At 42.6% G+C, this 18,895-nt stretch overlaps 1 protein-coding gene across 1 annotated transcript in view; it reads left to right on the top strand.

Annotated features, from left to right (window-relative positions):
* Window positions 1–672: 672 nt before the first annotated feature.
* Window positions 673–18,895, top strand: part of COLEC11 (collectin subfamily member 11) — a 41,960-nt gene continuing 23,737 nt past the window's right edge. The window contains exons 1-2 of the mRNA XM_075497266.1: window positions 673–827; window positions 17,923–18,078. Coding sequence (XP_075353381.1) covers window positions 17,949–18,078 — 130 coding nt within the window. The 5' untranslated portion in view covers window positions 673–827; window positions 17,923–17,948. The remainder of the gene's footprint in view (window positions 828–17,922; window positions 18,079–18,895) is intronic.

Raw genomic sequence — 18,895 nt, 5'->3', positions numbered from 1 at the left:
TATGTGGACTACTGCGGTTTCCCCAGGGCTCAAACTAGTCTAGCTGTTTAAGATGAAAACTGGAATTTTACAATTATTTGGAAGCTATAGTGAAGGATTTGTCTCTTTTTTTTTTTTTTTTTTTCCCTCTTCCCATTGACACACAAAGTGATATCAAAAGGTGTTTAAAAAAAAACCCCAAACCCCAAAATTTTGTGAAGAAGCCTGCCATGTGGATAATCTAGCATTTACATTATTGTGGAGCACTGAGACTCAGCTCTGAACTAGTTGCGTGTTTCACTCAACAAGTGAAGAATGCTACAGTGAATTGCAAGAATGGAGAGAATTTCAGTAAGGGGAGAGTGTTAATTATCCACATAAGATGCTCGCATTCGGCGCTGTATTTCGTGTGTTTTTGTATCCGCTGAAGGAAAGCAAGAAAAGTGGTGTGCTGGGGCAGTGTGCATGCATGGCTTAGAGCTGAATAGATGTAAATGGTTAAAAAGGGGTTCTCTGCTAGCGAGGAGGAGGGGAGATTAAGAGTGCATTCCCAAAAAAGTACATTCCCAAAATAAAAAGCTTACATCATGGACCTCTTCAGCTTTCCCACACTTCTTTCCTAATTATTGTCCTGCAGGCCAGCTGATCTATTTCAAACAGGAAGCTGTTTACAGATAACACTTGCAACTGTTTTGTCTGATTTGTTGAACTGTCGAAAAGCAAAAGACAACCTCTTTTCAAATTAAAAACTGTCAGACTTCTGTAAACAGCAGCAATGAGGTTCATCTGTGCAGTGTCCCTGCAGGCACAGAGCATTCTGCAGTTCCCATTTTCTCAGCAACCATAAGGTAAGAGACTTTTATACTTTCACTCTTTAGAAGCACGTAGCGGAAAAAGCCTGGATGTTTGTTAGGGTGCTGCCTTGTAAGTGGCAGAATATGATTGACGATCCCCAAATAGTAGGGGAAGGCAAGGGAAATAAGAGCTCGCTCGATTCTATCAGATAACGTTGGACCTTTCTGTTGAGAAGCGCCCATGTGGGTTAGATCACTGAATTCCTGTTCAGTGGGGGGTTTGTATTTAAAATGTACAAATGCCATTGGCAGAGCAGAGCTTGCTTTCCTTTGAGCAGGGAAGGACAAAACAGTACATGAATTTTAACTTTTCTTACGACTGAAACTTACTGCGGTTCATTAATGGGTTGTAATTCCTGGTAACAGATAATATCAGTTTAATTTTGGAAATGCTAAGTGTTTTTCTCCATCCTTCTACTTTTACTCCTAAGCGGCTGGCTGTTTTCTACTTTAAAAAGTGAGCTTTTAATACAGCTGCAAAGCAGGGAATGAAGACTGACACTGCAGAAGTGAAGCAGATGACAGAAGATCCAGTAAGGGCTGGAATTATACCACTGGGTAATGAAGAGCAAACTCAGTGAAAACCAAATCAAGTTGGAAGTAGTAGTATACAGGAATGCTTAATGAAATTTAAGGATGTGTAAAGATATAAAATCTTGGTCTAAATGACAGTAAGCCATACTTCAGTAACCAGAAGGCCACATGCCTGCTTTTCAGTCATGCAGTATGAAAAATAGGACTCATAAAGGGACTTGCAAGTTTCTATTCTGACCTCTGTGCATACATACATATGTGCTCAATATAGGCAGTGAAATTTAGGAGGGGGATTGTTTTCTAGCAAAATCAAATCACTGTGGAGAACTGAAATACCCAACTTCACTTGCCATACAGTGAAACAGAAAGAGCCTCTGGACTGGACATACTACAACTTTGATCCTTGGGTATGGAAAGATTTAAAAAATGTAGCAAATGTAAAAACTATTGCCCTGTGTTTCCCTCTCTGTAGTTGAGATCTTTTGTATTTCATATCTACATGATTGTTTACATGATCATGAATGTTTAAGGTGTTACAGTGATCAGAGAATATAAAACAAACACTGATTTAAAGGTCTCACTTATAACAGTGATATTAGGATCTTTTAATCTGTGACAACTCGTTACACACATCCCTAAAATTTTGTTATGCTACTGATGCAGCGTAAATAAGGTATGCAGATGTAGGCAAGAAGTAATACTTCCAAGTTGAGTATTCCTTTTAAAAATGTTTGGACTGTCTTTCAGAAAATTCTCAGATTTCATTTTAACAGATATTTTAAAATGAAATTATTGTTTTAATGAATACATGAAAGAGACTATGTAACTTAAATTCAGTGTCAAAATGGCATTTTAAACATGGCGTAGTCCTAGACTCAGCAGAGAATTGCATTGTGGAAGCAGCAGAAATCTGTGTGATTTATAAATTGTATGTTATGTTGAAGGCTATTTTTTCTGATTACTTTTGAGTAATTTCACACTGTTTCAAAAGCTCTTATTTAGTCATCTTTAGGACTGTCCAAAACCTCTTGAACCAGAATCCTTTTGAAGTAGGAAGGCTTTTGGCAAAGTAGCTTTTTAAAAAAAAGTGTCAGTTTTCCGGGGTAGTTTAGTTCTTTTGTCAAAGTATTTTGGCTGAAAACCAGAAGAGTTTAGCCAAAAATATTCTCATGGTGTCTCCTGGGAAGTGTAGTTTGTGCTTTGCATTGCATTTCACTACTGGCTGGACTTCACAGCTGAACCACATTTCCCGTAAGACCGTGTGGTCAAGGTCTCGCTATTTTCATTTCCCTTGATGAGAGGAGCATTAGGATGTATTTTGGGAAAGGTAATCTAGTGAAAGAGGCACAGACTGGGGTCGTAAGGCATCAGCTGTAGGCAAAGCCCCTCAGATTACTGGTCAATAACTAGCTGGCAGCTTCTTAAAATCGGAGCACTTCCTTCTGGTTTGCACATGAGCCACAGACCATCCTGTCTGTGGGCCGTGAGAATAGGACCCTTCAAGAGGGTTTGATGTGTCAGTAGAAGGCTTAAAGCCCTTTGATGTTTTTAGCCATGCAAACACCTGTACAAGGCAGAGAACATTTAAAAATGTTTCTAAGGCCTTGTTAGTGCTTCTGCCAACTTTTGTGCTAAAAGTGCTCCATTTTATATATTTGGAACTGAAAGCTGCAAGGGAGTATGGCTGGATTTTAAGAGCAAGGTAAACTCTTAAGTCAAGAGGGAAACAAGCTACTAGGAGCCCGAAGCTTTAGAAAGGGTGTTTTTGAAAATCCAACAAGGTCTCATCTCACCCGTCTAAGTGCCTCTTCAGAAAAATCTAGTCCTGGGTGACTTGCCTATAGTTGTATAAGATGTCTGTAGGCAAGAAGAGAATGGAAGTTGGTCTGCTCGAGTTCTTCATCACTAGACCAGTCTCCTCCTTGTTTATTAGGATCCAAGGATCCTTATTGGCTGCGACTGCTTGGATGCTGCTTCCTCAAAACTGTATCAGAAGATCGATTAGGAGGTCCATAGGGTGTCCTGGAGGCCAGAACAGGGCAATAAGACAGGGTTTACAGTGATTTCCTTCTACACCGAATCATAGAATGGTTTGGGTTGGAAGGGACCTTTAAAGATCTAGTGCAACAATAAAGCATGTAAATGAAACATGGACATGAGTAAACAGTTTCACAGTGCTGCAGGTTAGATACCTGGCTCCAGACCAAGAATCTGCAATGTTTACCTGCTATATAGAGTGAATGGAGGAGAGCTGAGCGCTGGAGAAAGTGACTCACCACAGCCAGCAAAGTGTGTGATGGCCACAGCAGCTGTCTGGAAAATGCTTGTGAGGGAAATGCTCCGGGATTCCCTCTGCTGGATGTGGGAGTGGATAAATTCACCACCTTTAGTGCCAAGTGCCTGCAGGAACTTGAGTTCCAGAAGCTGGAACCTCGCCTTGAATGTGTATGCCCAGTTGTCCTTCAGGCATGGAGACTTTGAAAACTGGCTCTGAAAAAGCAGCTTTCTACAGTTCTCTCTGAAAAATGGACTGCTGCTACCCAGCTGTCATGTAATAATCTACTGGCCAGGAGCACTTGCCTGGGAAGCGGGAGATCTGTGTGCAGCTCATTGCACTGCTTCAAACCCCCACCTCCCATGTGCTGGAAAGGTGCCCTTGTCACGAACCGACACAGTCATTTGGAAGTGGGACCACTGAACATCCAAGATTGTGTCCACAGCTCCCAAGACAGTTTCTGATGTTGATACTGCTTTGATTTTAGAAAAGAAAAAAGAGAAAGCCTAAACAGTCCAGGGAAGTCTATTCCTTTGGCATGAGCAGTCCCGTAAGAAGCTAGTCGGCAAGAGAGAGGCATCTCCGCACCGTGTTTTGGAAGGGAATGGCAGTGTATTCTATTAACCTTCCTGCTTATAGTGTGCTTAGGGGAGACTGAAGGAGTTTGGACGTGTTTCCTTGATGGGCATAAATGGACTAGGTGGGAGAACAGTGTCTTGTTACTCTCTTAAGGCAAGATGTTGGCCATCTCTGGTCTGTACAGTAAGAAGAGCCTAGGCATCCAAGTAAGTTTTCCAGCAAAACCACAGGTACCTCTTGCCTCTTAAGGTGCTTGAATTGTTAGGAGATGGATTTGGATGCTTTGTTTGGACTTGGGAAGAGGCCACAGATACAGATTCAGTGGTAGTGTTGCCAGTGTTGACTTAAGCAGTTCTCATCTGGCGGTGTAGGGGTGAAGAATGGGGCAAGGGATAGAGAGTGGAAAGAGAAACTGCTTCAACTCTGGCTGGTTTTTGAGCGGGGACCTTGAAGAATGAAGCTGTGTCCATAGCTGTGCTTGGGTTCCTGGTGCCTGTCTTTGTCTGGTCTTAAGCATGGCTCACTCTGTGATTATTTTTTTTTGGTCCTGTTAGTATGATTTGCTAATGGAGGAATAAGCATAAATAATAACAACAAGAAATCCTACAGATAGCACTCTAAGATTTTCAGTTTAATTTGAGTGATTTTCAGGCTTCGTTGTGGATCCATCCAAATTCTCCTGTGATGGTGCTGATGATTTTAGCAGATATTGAACCTTGCTGATAATAGGCATGCTTTTATTCATCTTTAGTGGACTCCTTAGAAATAGTCTATGGGCCTCCAAGAAACCATGGATCAGGAGTTGATTTGATCTGCATCTGTTGTGAATGCCGGGGAGAGTCTGCTCGTTTCTGTGCTGCGAGGGCTGGACAATGAAGCTTACATGAAGCAATGCTTGGCTGGCTAAAGAACGCACTGCACAGAGACTGAAGGGTTCATAAGTTGTTCACCTTCGCTAAAGAAGGCACCAAAATAACGTGCCTCCATTTTAAAAGGCTTCACAAGCACTTCTTTCTTCAAATGAATCTTGTACACCAAAGGCTGTTGATTATATCAGAGTTAAGGGCAGACAAGAAAGCCCTTGTAAGGACATTATTTAATATAAGTAGAATTTTATGATTATCATCAGAGAAGGATTTATAAGAGATTATCTAATTTTTGGGAATTACAGACCTTTAAAAAAATTAATGTGAAGGAACTGGCAATGTTAGATGGCACGGTAATTACGGCCAATCAAAATAAAAACATCAGACAAGAATGTAATGAAGGCCTAGTACAGGAAACAGCAAAAAATGTCTTATTACATAGGAAAAGAAAAATGTCGCTCAATGAGCTCTCTCGTCCGAATGGTGTTAATGAGAAAACAGGTCTCTGATGGCTGTCTGGTTAGTGGAGTTCCGTACAAGAAATGTTAAGGAAACAGATACTGAGAACAAGTGCCAGAGCAAGAGAAGCGCTGCTCGTGCGTGCTGCAGGGTGGTGGATCTGCCAGCAGCATCCACAGATGCATTTGCAATGTTTCTCTTTAGTTGTGCAATGAACTTGCAGTTTAAAGCCAATGCAGAGATGAGGTGAGATGATTTAACAAGAGCCATGTTATGAGCTGCAGCTGAAAAACCTCTTTATTAGAGGTTTTCTTCCTTCGCTATTTAATACCGTCATGTCAGAATTGCTTTTTATGTAATTATGGAGTGCCAAAAACTATAGTCACTTTCTACTTTCCTTTCTTTTTTATGAAAGTTACATAAAACCTTCATGAATGCATGAACATGTAACGGTAATTTATAATTAAATAGTTCAAAATTAGTTTAAGATCCTTAGACAACATACGTAGCTATTTCCTTATGTCTGCTCCATTTAAATAATTCTGAACATAATCCTAAATCTTAAATCTTCAAGGGATAATTATAGATTTTTCAGTACCATCTTTCTTTTGAATTTTCAAGGGCAGTCCTTGAAGGGACAAAGCATATTTCTTCACAGAGCATTCACAGATAATCTTTGCTTGTTTTGTTGAGGAAATAGCGAAGAGTAACCTAACTTGTCTAATGAAGTCCTGTGATGTCCTTCTTGGGTAGAATGTGAAAATTTCTAGCAGTTTCCACATATCTTCATGTCTTGAGTATCATGTGTCCAGAATTATTCAGGTTGGACTATTTGAGTTTAAACTGTCTGTGTGTCATATGTGGAGGCAACTGTATTATCTTCACAAGGTCTGTGGAGATGGGTTATATACCAGAAGTGCTTTAAATGAGCATTGATTTTTATGCAGACCATGCCCACTGCTACATCTACTTCCACAGTGCTATGGGTATAATGGGAACTTAGTACACTGTTCAAAAAGACTGCTCTCTATAGATGCTGGGGCAGTTTTACTGTCAACTTGAAACCCTCCCATCTAAAAAGAGACCTGTTTGGCATCCCATGTCTTGCAAATCCCGAGTTTAGCTTCTGGATGGCGTGTGTCAAGCTTGCCTAAGCAACAGCAACTTGATACACCCAGGGAAGTTGTTTTATCGGCTACAACAACATGTGGGCGTCCTCTCATGTAAAACAAATCTGTTGGCACTTGATGCCAGGGTCTGTCAGGTGCTTTGTTAATGGTTGTGGTCATAATAGTTTTTACTCTGTCTTCTAAGCAACTCTCTATTTAAACATATGTTTGCCCATTTGGACTTAGTTTGCACGTGATTGCATTCATATTGTTCCTTGATTTGAGGGAAGATGTTGTTAAATGTTGCAACTACAGTGTTGGATACATGGAGTTTCTGATACGTTTAGAGGGGATTCCTCCGTACCTTTTTGGCAGCACTGAGTAACTGTGGCAAGTCTCGCTTTTGTTGTTGTTCGTCCGTCCTTTGCTTAAGTCAACTGGCAGATGCTGGGATTTCAGCCAGGGCAAGGTCAGTGTAGTCTTTAACACCTCTGAAGCCTTTTCTTTTGCCGGTAGCTGTGTAATCAGAGCAGTAGCATTAGCTTTTGTTCCTGCTGAACAGATACACGCTGAGGTTCAAGTGATCACTGCTTAGCTGAGGTGTAGCTTCTTAGTTTGAGCGCAGCTGGCCTCTGGTCATGTTCTAGCTGTCTGAAAGATACATCTGCTGCTATTGTTAATTTGCTGAGTACCAAAGCAGGTGGAGATGCCAGTAGTTATCACTTGCTTAACATAGCTTGTTATATTCTTCCCTAGAAATGTACATTTTTAAAATAAAGAAATCTCTCAAGCCAGTTGGTTAGATGGAAGGACTTTAATGAAAAATTCCCAAAGGGAGTTGTCATCCTCAAGAATCTTTTGGTAGCAGAAGCATCATGTTATACGGATAAGGGAAGTAACACCTTCAGTTTATGTGAATTCAGATAAACACCCTTGTTTGCAAATTGTGTTCTACACATTCTATCTGTTTCTTTCTGAATTCACGTTTCTTTTTCAAAATGAGATGAGATTGTCAAAAGCATCTCAAACCTGCATGCAATTGCTTGTGCTCTTTCTCAATTTTTTAAAATATTTGTAGACCAGTGCATTGTACATGGCAAAGGATTTCGAATGCACGTGTTGTGGTATATATAAGAGCTGCTCTGGGAAATGTTTTGCCACTGAAAGATATTCTTTCAGCTGGCTTCCATTTGGCATACCTTATAAGTAGGATCATGACTATTGCCAGTGATATAGACTGATTAGTGAAAGTCTGCTGTAGCATACTAGTATAAGAATACTTTGACTTCTGAGAACTTCGTGCATGTCTAGTCATCTTCAGGAATCGCATATCTTTGCGTGCGCTTTTATTAAGTCACATCAGACCCATAGAAACCTGTTTATTTTCCACTGCATTTTGCTTCTACAACCATTTCTATGTACCAACCATATAATTTCTCTTAATCTAGGGAGCTGCTTTGGTAGGTTCCCCTTCCTTTTGTCTTCTTTCCCTTATCTGCATTTGGAAAGGTGTTTCAAGGCTCTAAGAGTGAAATGACATTGAATAGTACTATTGCTATCAAGTTCACCCTTCACTTGTCCAGTGAAGATGTGTGGCTGTGTTTCCTATGAGGCTTGCTCTTTGCTCTGATGCTCTTAATTTTTCTCTTACTATGAAGGCTTGGCCGTTTTACTGAAGGTATTGTTGGTCTTTGTGTCACCAGTATAACTTATTTCCCTCCTTTTCCCAGGCTGCTGAAAGCTGGTATGAAAGGTTCAGCATAGGATCGCATGTAGAGTGTTATTTGGTTTCTGCAGATCCCCAGCCTGAGAAGAAAAATAACCTTTTGTTGAAATTGCATTGACACTGCCCCAGTTCAAATGCAAGATTTTGATCATGCATGCTTATGTACCATGGTGTTTTGTTATATTGAGGATATCATTCCGAGAAGTATGTCCTTGTCATTTGAGGATAACACTCTTGGATCATTTCCATGACTCTTGGTGGCTTGCATGCTATTGCAAAATGCCTCATGTTGTTGTATCTCCTATGCTCTGTATCTTTTGCTGGATATTATTTTCCATTGCAGCCTGGTATTTTGCCATATCTTTCCTCCTTTTAAAATGTTCCCACTCTAATTATGTGCTGGGCTTTTTTCTGGTGAATTTAGTCCCTTTGATTCTTTCACTTACGCACCTTTCTGTTTTCTGTATACTGCTGGCAGGCGAGGGCGCAGTTTTGTAACACGCTGAAGGCCATCTCAGCTGCTGCCAAGGGTGCTTCTTTCCCTGGCTGGCAACACTTTTCACAGGAACGATGGCCATTTTACCCTCACCAGGAACCAAGGAACTAAATCAACTGAAAAATAACATTACAAATAGGAGAATAGCTTTCTGCTGGCGTAGCAGCCTGTGCTAGCTCATGATGGGATCAGCTGGTGGTTGGTGACAGTACAGAGAAGGGGAGGGTAACGTGTGACTGCAGCGGGGCAGCCAGGCTGCTGTTAGCCCTCCCATGGATCGGCTTAGCTAAGTTGCCATGGTGGGACTCCCCTCACCTAACTTTACACACCTACAAGGCTGAGCTAGTCATACTGGGCAATGAATAGGTACCTCCAGAGTCAATTATCTGTCCTATTTTAGGATGAAATGAATCCTCACACCAAGGTGCCTTTCTCTGACTTGGTTATACAGGGAGCTCAGGGTGATTTTCTCAGGCTGAGCACCTAAGCCAGAATGGTTGAATCCCATCCAAGGGTCTGCTTGTAACTTCTGTGAGCTCAAGATCTGGATCTAAGCAAAGTTGCCTTGATAAATAGGCATCTCCTAATGCCAGCTGTGCTCTGTCTTGTGGTTTACTTTTTGAGGTGTCATACTTGCAACATTGGGAAGGACTGGGCAGCAGTCAAGAGGCTTCCCTTTGTAATTAGAACCTCCTTTAAATGTAGCTGTCGCATATCTAATGTGTGAGACAATGGTGGCAAAAGCTGTTTCTGCTCTGTTGTGTTTGTTCTCCTCCTCAGTGAGGAGCAGGATGCTGGGGCAACCAAAAGCAAACCTTTCTCCCTGGGATGGTGCCATTTCTCCCTCTGTCCTTTCTCTGTCACTCTCCCCTGGTCAGGTCTCTCTGGTTTTTCACTTTTGCTGTGTGTTTCTCCCACTAGTAGTCTACATCCTGTGTCTCTTCTCTTGTTTTCACTCTCTTCCCTAGCCTCGTAAAGTGCTTTGCCTAGATTTTTGTCTTCTGTCTGGGCATTCCTGACCTGTCCATGTGTTTATACACGAGTCAATTGTGGGACATAAAAACAGAAAGCAGGGAAGGGAGAACACTCATGTCCCCCTTTTTAGTCTAGTGTCCTACCACTGGGCTTGAGCTGGCTTCTTCCCTGCTTGCCTTCCATCCTTTAATGTGGCATGCCTCAGTGTAGTCTAATGTCAGCTACTGCATCCATCCAATGGGAGCAATTACTCTCCTGGGGAACTGGAGCTGTTGGGTTCAAATCCTTTTAAGTTACAGATGTTCCATAGCTGGTACTTCTCACCTTTCGGATCAAAACTTGAGTGGCATTTCTGTTGTGCAAAAGGCATGCGCCACTGCTGACGTGTGGGGTGGTTGGATGGGGCCTTGATAGACCTTTCTGCCTCATCTCTGCCCCTCTGAGAACATAGCTGGGCAACTGGGGCCACCCTGCCAGATTGTTTGCCTTTTAAGCCTGGCCAGTGCTCTCAAGAAGACAACTGTCAGGCCCACTTGGAAAACTTCTAAGCTCCTGGAGGGTGAGAACATGTTGGAAAGCATAAGTTGGTTGAATGGGCGTTAAGCACTTAAATATTGCACAAATATCCCAACTTCTGCCAGTCCGAAGCCTCTGCGGATGTGGAGGGCTGAAAAGTGGTGCCCTAAAGCTTCAGAAATAAGACAACAAATGATTATGTAAATAATATGTATTTATTCATGTAAAGAAATGTACCTGCAGCATTCTCAAAATCATTCAGTGATTCTTGGTGAATCCTTGGTGTTTTAGTTCCTACAAATCGGTGTGTGGGGGTATCATCAGGTTCTTATGTGGATGCTTTATAGGAGCAGGGCTGAACTGAGACAATTTATACACAGGTTGTAGAAGAACCAACACCTATATTTGGTCCCTGTATTTTTTTGAATTTGTGGTGGTTAAGAATGCTGAAGATTTGATCTGACATACATCAAGGATGGCACCCAAAATGACAAACTATTTCTGTAAATTACAACTGCAAACAGGTCTGTAGCAGAGACCTTGTCATCTAATAGAGACTTGAATTAAAACATTGTGGGAGAAGTTTTGTTTAGCATTTCTAGTTATCTCTGACAGATACAGGACAAAGATAAAATTTGACTTGAGTGTTACTCTCTACCATCGAAAAAACCATACAGAGCTATTGTGAGAGATTGGGCACTTGGGGCAAGAAATCCCATGGGTCCCATCTCCCTCTAGTTACAGGTTTTGAAAACATACTTGCCCCCTTCTGGCACTTTTTTCCTCTCACCCTTCCTGAAGCCCTGATTTTATATTTTCAGCACAGATGACAGTAAGTTAATTCTGACATAAGCTCATTGAGTTCAGCAGAACTACATCAGAAAGAAATTTGTCTCAATTTTAAAAAACATTCTTCTTGATGAAAAGTGAGGCTACTATTCCTATGTATGACAAGTGCACCTACGTTGTACAGTCAGAACTAACAGTCTCTTACACCTCACAAATATCGGCTGAGGAAGTAGCTCTATTGAGCCAGAATTAAGTGCACTTTGGGGAGTAACCAATGACTTCCTATCGGTTAGGCTTTTAGGTGATGTTAGCTTCCCAGCAGCTTAGACTCACTCTTTTGTCCTCTGCAGCAAACCTCGCTGTTCTTCAGCATCATCAGGGCCTGAAATGTGTTATGTCTCTGCTTTATGCTACTCCACGCTCCATAGATTTCACAGAGACTTCATAGCCATGGCAGTTATGGTCCTCATTTTTGCAATTCTATGGTATTAACATTTACTTTTTTTTTTTTAAATCTTTCAATATTTCTTTAATCTTTTAACCTTTAAATCAACATGCAGCATTTAACTTCGGAGTATTGCAATACTACAAAAATGATCACCCATTGTTTAAGCAGCTTTATTATTGATTCTGATTTTTATATTCCAGCTGAATGGTGAAGTCTTGATTACCCAAGGTAATGCATGGGGGAGCTGGGAGGACAAATGAGAGAGTGCTTAGATAAAGTAAAAGCATAGCTACGCAAAACGTCTGTAGGTTAGGGTGATCGGCAAGGCTGTAATGGAGAAAGAAGAGGTCAGTGACACAGGTTTCATCTCCTGTGTGAAAGACATCTTCTCCAGGGAATGATCCGCAGCCCTCGGGCCAAGGGGTGAAAAGTGTCTTGCATGCACAGCGCTGGAGGCTTGTCCCTTCTGCCTCTCCCCGCTTCCCCCAAAAATGTATCCCTGGATCTGCACTGGTGTTACCCTTGTGGCCCTGGGACATAATTACTTTTTTTTTTTTTGACTTTTATCTGCTTAAAATGTTTCAAATGGTGTGAGGTCTGTGTTACAGCCTGACAGCCTGGCATTTCACTGGCACGATTTTGTAGGCATGTGTCGCATCCCTTAGGATGCGGCCGAGGGCCTGCCGGGGTGTTTGAGGATACACAGGCTGCCAGATAGTTCTGGGAGGTGTCAGGATGTGGATGACGAGGACTTGAAAAGTCAGGGGAGTGAAAACTGTTGAAAGCTGTCGATGTGTTTGTAGTGCTGACTCAAACCTGCTTGGGAAGATCACCCACCAAATGTGGCTGTGGCTCTGCAGATTTGTGTGCCTGTCTGTACCAGGAACATACTCAATTCAGAATATATACTTCAGCTCAGATCCCTGAGAATGAAGTATAGTTTTAAAAATAATAATAAAGAATCATAATAAGAGTGAAAACAACTCAGTAATGGTGAAATAAAAACAGCTCAAAGAGGAGTCCCATGGGATTATACAGAGGATTACAGCCACTCTGTAGCTGTTGGCTGGCTGAGTACTACTGCCAGCGAGCATCGTTTTCCTTCTGCATTCCATTTGGATTCAACTAGGCAGATCATCTGCGTTGTTGCTTCTAGGTCCAAAATAACGGCGTGCCGTAAGCCACCGGCCCCTGTGGAGCAGCCGCTGGCAGATACAGGGTCTTCATGCACGAGGTGTTTGCTGGCTGAAGGGATCTCCAAGCTTTCCATCCGCAGCTGGGGCGGAAGCGGGGAGCTCCAGGAGTGCTGGGTGCCAGCTGGCCTGGCTGGTCCGGCAGCGGTTTTGAGCAAGACTGTGGTGCCTCGGGGGTTCTCCGATGACCTCTCAAGGACTTGTCACTTGAAGCCTGGCTTAATAAACCTCTTCTCTCTTGGCAACTGAGGCAGATTCCCTAAAGCTGACAGGTCTCAAAAGTTGTTTTGAAATTATTGTGCTGGTTGCATTGGTATGTTTCCATTCCTAATGGGAATAGAGGCGTTTTGCTATTTTTTTTTTTTTTTTTTTTAAGGAAAGGCCATGTAAATGCTGCCTTTTCTTCTTCCTCTCATTTTTTTCAAAGCTTTCGGCTTATGCTGATTTAATGGCCACCGTTATAAGTGCTGCAAATTTGACTCCTGACCCCTGCGTAGACAGCAAGAAAATATTCACACTTTTACAAGTGCTGAACGTCTCTAGGTTTCTCTCTGGCATTGGTTTTACCAATGCTGAAGATACTCCAAATACCAGGCCTAAGATAGTGTTTGAAAAAACAGGCTGGCTCCTTTTTCTAAGGACTAATTTCAGTGGGATTTAGTTTTCTAAATGCATTTATGAATCTGGGTCTGAAAAGACTTGAAGGTAGGTCAGAAAGGCAAGGAATTTTCCAGGATTTTAAAATGAAAGGTACTGCTGTAGCACATACCTGGAGATCAAACTCATACAAGGCAATGATTTCATCATACAAGGCAATTCTAGCTGCAGAAGAGGTTTCTTTTTAAAGCAGGAGAAGGTGGAGAAAGTGATACCCAAAGTGCTTTTGGTTTGATTTCTACTACTAGTGTGTCCCTTTACTGCAGCCGCAGACTCTATAAAGTATTTAATCTGCAACCTCTTCAGAGATTTCCTCTGTTAGCAGCTCTTTTCAGACCAAGGTAATTTCCTGAGTATTCATGAAGGTCTGGGTGTTGTGACCTAACTGACACCAAGAAGCTCGGTTTTCTAGAATGAGTCCATTTTCTCTACAAGTCGAGCTATCATGAGGTAGGGTGAGGTGTATCGCCTGTGCCTCTGAGGCTTGTAAGCTGTGCAGCAGCAGCAGCAGGCAGTGGGGAATGTGATGAAGCTTTGTTGGAAGTTTTGTTTTCCCCAGAAAATCCTTCATATCTGGCTGCTGAGCAGAGCCACCAAGCAGCCCTGACACTTCTCTGCTGCTCGATGCCTGTCTCATCTCTGAGCTGTGTAGGAGTTTGCAAAGGCAGATGAATATTTAACATACCTGGAGGCTTTGATCTTTCAGTTGTAGTCTGGATACATCTAACACCTCATAAAATGCAACCAGAGGAGGTGATGCTGCCGCCTTATCCATTAATGCAGAGGCTGGAGCATCTTCCTAATTTCAATTCCTTCTTCCGTCTCAGGCCATTTCATTCCCCTCTCTGACTCATCTGTTGAGAATCCTTATCGCCAGGCTGCTGGGTGCTCATGCTGAAACTGCCTAATTTCCAGGCTTTCAGCTGAGTATCTGAACCACTTGGTTTGAAAGCCTCTTTGATCTTCTTCTGGATCCCAAAGTGCCCCACCTACAAAGAAAAGGTGGGACACCCTGCCTAGGATGTCCTGCAGGCTAATGGCCAGGTGCTCTCCTGGGCTGCGGGACAGGAGCTGCAGGCAGGCAGGACCCACGTCCTCTGTTTGCTCAGCCCGCAGAGCATCAGCGTGGCTATCATCCAGGATGGTCCCGCTCCCTGTTCCTCAAAAGTGGCTGCTGCTGAGGGTTAAACACCTACATTCAGGTGCCTAGAAGAGACTTCCAGGCACGAGTCTCTGCCACGTCCTCCTGGTTGGCTGAGGCAATGGCAACTTACTGCTTTCCCACATAGGGAACGTTGCTCCCTAACTTGGCATTGTGAAGCCTGACTATTCAAATGCCAAGTCTGGCCCTACAAGCCTTTGAAGGGAAGCTCTGGAGAAACACTCTTCTTCTCAACCTTTCCTCTTGGCTAGCTTTTGTTGCTCCCTCTTTTGCTTGCTGACTGCTGTGGATCACGGACTTGACAAAAAGAGCCAGGACCGTCCATTGTAGATACCGTGAACTCCTGTAGGCCACAGAATACACCAAGATGCAGCCAGTGCCTTGTACCTTGGGGTTAGGAATCTTCTTTTGGGGTGGTGTGGCCATGTATGTGAAGTAATTTGTTTGATATGCACATGAGGATATGAGGGCAAAGAGTTCTATCACAGAGATCCGATACTTCAAAACTATATCAAGACTGTGATCAAGTAGTTTGTATAACCTTAGAAAATAGCTGTAAGGTGGCCAGTGGCCTGACTGGTTTCTGGCAGTCAGGGCTGGCTCTGTGTATAGGCAAAGGAGGCAGCAGCCCGAGAAAGCAGAGGACAGTAACACAGCAAATGTTTTCCTGTCGGTTTTGTCTGTCGGAGCCCTGGGGAGCTGGGCTGGTCGCTGCTTCTCCGTGGCAGTAGAAGCTTTACATGCATATTTCCATTACTCTTCCCTTTCCCCTCACAACTATTGCTGTTCTCTAGATCCACATTCGTGATGTGCCTTCTCCTCCAGCTCTGGTTCCTTGTAGTTGGGGTGGCAAAATTCAGTTTTGCCTGCACTCTTGTAAGTCTTGAGTGATGTTGCTGCAATTGTGACAAAACTTAATGTGGCCTAAATATTGGAGCAACGCATGCTGACGTTTGTACTTCTGTGGATTTGTGTGCTCCTAGCAATACCTGAGCTAGATATTTTAAAGCTGACATGTATATATGAGCTGCAGTCATCTTAGTTGTGGCAGCATAAGCAAAATTTTGGGAGCTGAGCACTCTTGAAGGGAAAAAAAAAATACCGTAAGCATCTGTATATGAGTTAGTGTTGTTCCTCCAGAACCTGCACCCTAAGCTGTAAGAGGAGACTTGTATAAATGACATTAGGGCTTAGCAGTGTGACAGGAATGTTGTGAGGGTACAAAATGCATCTCTAGTAAGACTGTCTATATTGTGATCTGCTAGACTAAAAGGTAATAGGAAATTGAGACAGAGGCCCTGAAAATAAAATTGTTACGTTACAGCTTAGTGGAAACTTCCTTTTTTTGGTCCATGCTGTCCTGGGTCTTCTTTCTGGTTGGCAGAGCTTGTGTATGAAGCAGTTCAGGGCTGTCCTGTTCCAGGAGCGTGGCATGTTGTGGCTGTGAAAATGCCCAGATAATCCCTGTTCCTTCCTTCCTCCATGGGAGGATTACCCAGCACCAATTATTTTCCCTAGGGTTTTCAGCCTCCCTGTAGCCCATTAGACTACGACTCTATCAAGTGATCCCTTGCCCAGGAGCTCTTCCCAGGTCCAAGCATACACCCCACCTTTTTTAGGCATGGTCCTCCAGCTGCATCTCAGTCTCCTTTGGAAGGAAAGCTGGGGAAGAGATTTGAGTCAAAAGGGCTCACAGTATACTGTAGTCTGTGCCCCAAATCTGGATGATCAGCAAGAACTGGGGAGTGTGTTGTGGAGCACCCCTGCCCTGCAGTATAGATGGTGTAGCAAGGGTCTTGTAAGGCAGAGCAGTCTCCCCCATAACTCATGCCATGCCCTGCCCATATGAGGAGGGAGACAAAATCTGCTCCCGTCTGACATCCCTGCTGCAGTCTACTGATTTTTATCTCCTAGAGGATGATGGAAGCACACAACGGACAGCAGTTCAGAGGGATAATTTCTTCCCCCAACTCCAAAGTCATCTACTTAGTCTTACTGCTAAGACATTTATTAAATATATCAGAGTTGATGGTGGAGTTTAAAATTAGAGCGAGGCTTTTTAATAGTAAAGGCAAAACTGAATTTGGTTGCATGCGGAGGGCAGTCTGCCCATCTTGCTCCATCCCTTACGTTTTGGTATCTGCTTCACTAGCTCGTTCTCACCCTGAAGCTCCTTATTCTCCTGTCCCTGCTGAAGCATGCTTACTCCTTCAGGCCATCGCCACAATAATAGATCCACCTTTCTAGACCCCCAGCACGTCGAGAGACACAGACCCATGTACTGGCCCCACACCTGTGCCTAATCCTACTGGGCTTATTTTTGAAGGAAATCAGGGAGTGGAGAGTAATATAGCCCAATCTTCTTGCTCTAGATGTAAAATGCACACGTCTGTATCATGGCAATAAAAGATGATATACAGGTACTTTCTCTTGAAACCCTGATATGACTTTCAGCTTGTTTGTGTAGTACAGAGCCTTGGTGAAAGAAGGACTGGAAAAACATATCAGAAGTACATAAATAACACTTTTGTCAAAGAGTATTTCTACAGACCCCCTAAATCCTGGCTTTTGATGGTCCTTTCACACAAACTTCATTTCTGTACTGTTGTTTTCTGAGAGATCTCTTCAGAGCCTAATATCAGACAAGCCATTTCACTTGTAGGCTTAGACAAGGGTAGTTTCAGAGGTGAATCTTTTCAGGATTTATTGAAGGCTCTGATGTAACTTCATTGCATGATATAGTGAAATATTATCTCCCTTCCACCCTCAATGAGTTACACGAGGGCTATTGTATAGGACAATTTGCTGGGCACAATTTCAGTGCTCAGGTAGATGGGAAGTGACATTTCAGGCCTTTAGGTTGGTCTCATCATCTACTGAATTGCCTGTTTAGAGCAGTATGCACTCTTTCTAAGTGGCAACTTAGTACTGACATCTTTCAATGCAAGCCCGTGTACTAGATTTTCTCCTTTGACCTTCCCAGATCCCTGCCTCCAATGAGAAATCATGAACGCAGAATTCCCTATTACTAGCATTGCTTAATCTCCTTTTTCTTAACTAAATTTCTCCTGAGCTTTATTTTACCCAGTCTAACACAAAAACAAACTGCTGAATGCACTGCTGCATGTTTCATATATGCCTGTGGAACGTACAACCTGCTCGGAGGACCTGCACACGTCCTTCTCATGCTATGTGGGTTATGGCACGCAAAAATATATTGTATTTGTAGTAGGATGCTGCATATGTTCAGAAACTGTTGAAAGTCTTTGGAATTCTTATAACTGTTTATTCATTCTTTTGTTTAGGAGTCAGTGACCTGTAAGTGCTCATTATGAAGAGAGATCTGGTTTTCTTGGTGACTCTAATTAGCCTTGCCTTCCTGTCACTGCTAAGGTCTGGATATCCTCAACATATTGCAGAGGAGTCCTGCTCTGTTCAAATTCTTGTTCCAGGCCTCAAAGGTAATGTGGAAGTCTACTCCATCGTTCAAATACTAATCCTTTCTTTCTAGCAGGCTCGTGTGCACCACCGACTGTTTCTAACAGAGACAAAGAAGGTGCCTTTCAGTTGTCTTCTTATTTGTCCGGTTTGTAGCCTCCTTAAAAATGGAGTTTTAAGGTTCATAAGATGAACTTAAGTCTGTTAAAATGAACACGGTTCAGAGAATGCATGCCAAAGTTTCCCAGACTCGCCTCCTGATCAGTAGTGCTTGTTACTCTGATATGCTGCCTGATTGCTTTGTCTGTGTTTATACTCATGAACGGTGCACATGCCCAAAGACTGTAAAATCAGTCCCTACTTTAAATCTGGAAAGGTTTTCATTGCCATTTTGTGATGTACTAATAGGAAATATTTTGTGTTTTCTAGTCTTCTGCTTGCCCTCCCTTGAGTTTTAAATGCTCAGTGCCTTTTAGAAGAAAAAAAAATTAGATTTTTGGCATTTCCATAGTTTCTGTCAACAAAAGCAACATTTTTACAAAATATGCCCCAAACTATTGCCAAAAAAGATGGCATAATAAATTATTGATCTTTTCGTAGCAAAAAATGTATTAAAGTGCCTTAGATAGGAAATCAACAGCTGGGAAGAATTAGCATTTTAAAGCAACAGCATCCATTAGGGTGTGAAATCCTAGCCCTGTTTAGTCAATAACAGTAATTCTCGTTATGGAGGCTATGGTATTTCTACTGGAGTGTAACACCTGTGAGCATGGGGAAATACCTGTCAACTAAGGACAAACAAACCCATGAAAACCACCAGTTTATCATTAACGATTAAAA

The sequence above is a fragment of the Mycteria americana genome, chromosome 3, assembly GCF_035582795.1.
Source record: "Mycteria americana isolate JAX WOST 10 ecotype Jacksonville Zoo and Gardens chromosome 3, USCA_MyAme_1.0, whole genome shotgun sequence".
NCBI lineage: Eukaryota > Metazoa > Chordata > Aves > Ciconiiformes > Ciconiidae > Mycteria > Mycteria americana.
Note: the sequence above shows the minus strand (reverse complement) of the source record. Positions and strands in the feature narration are given on the sequence as shown.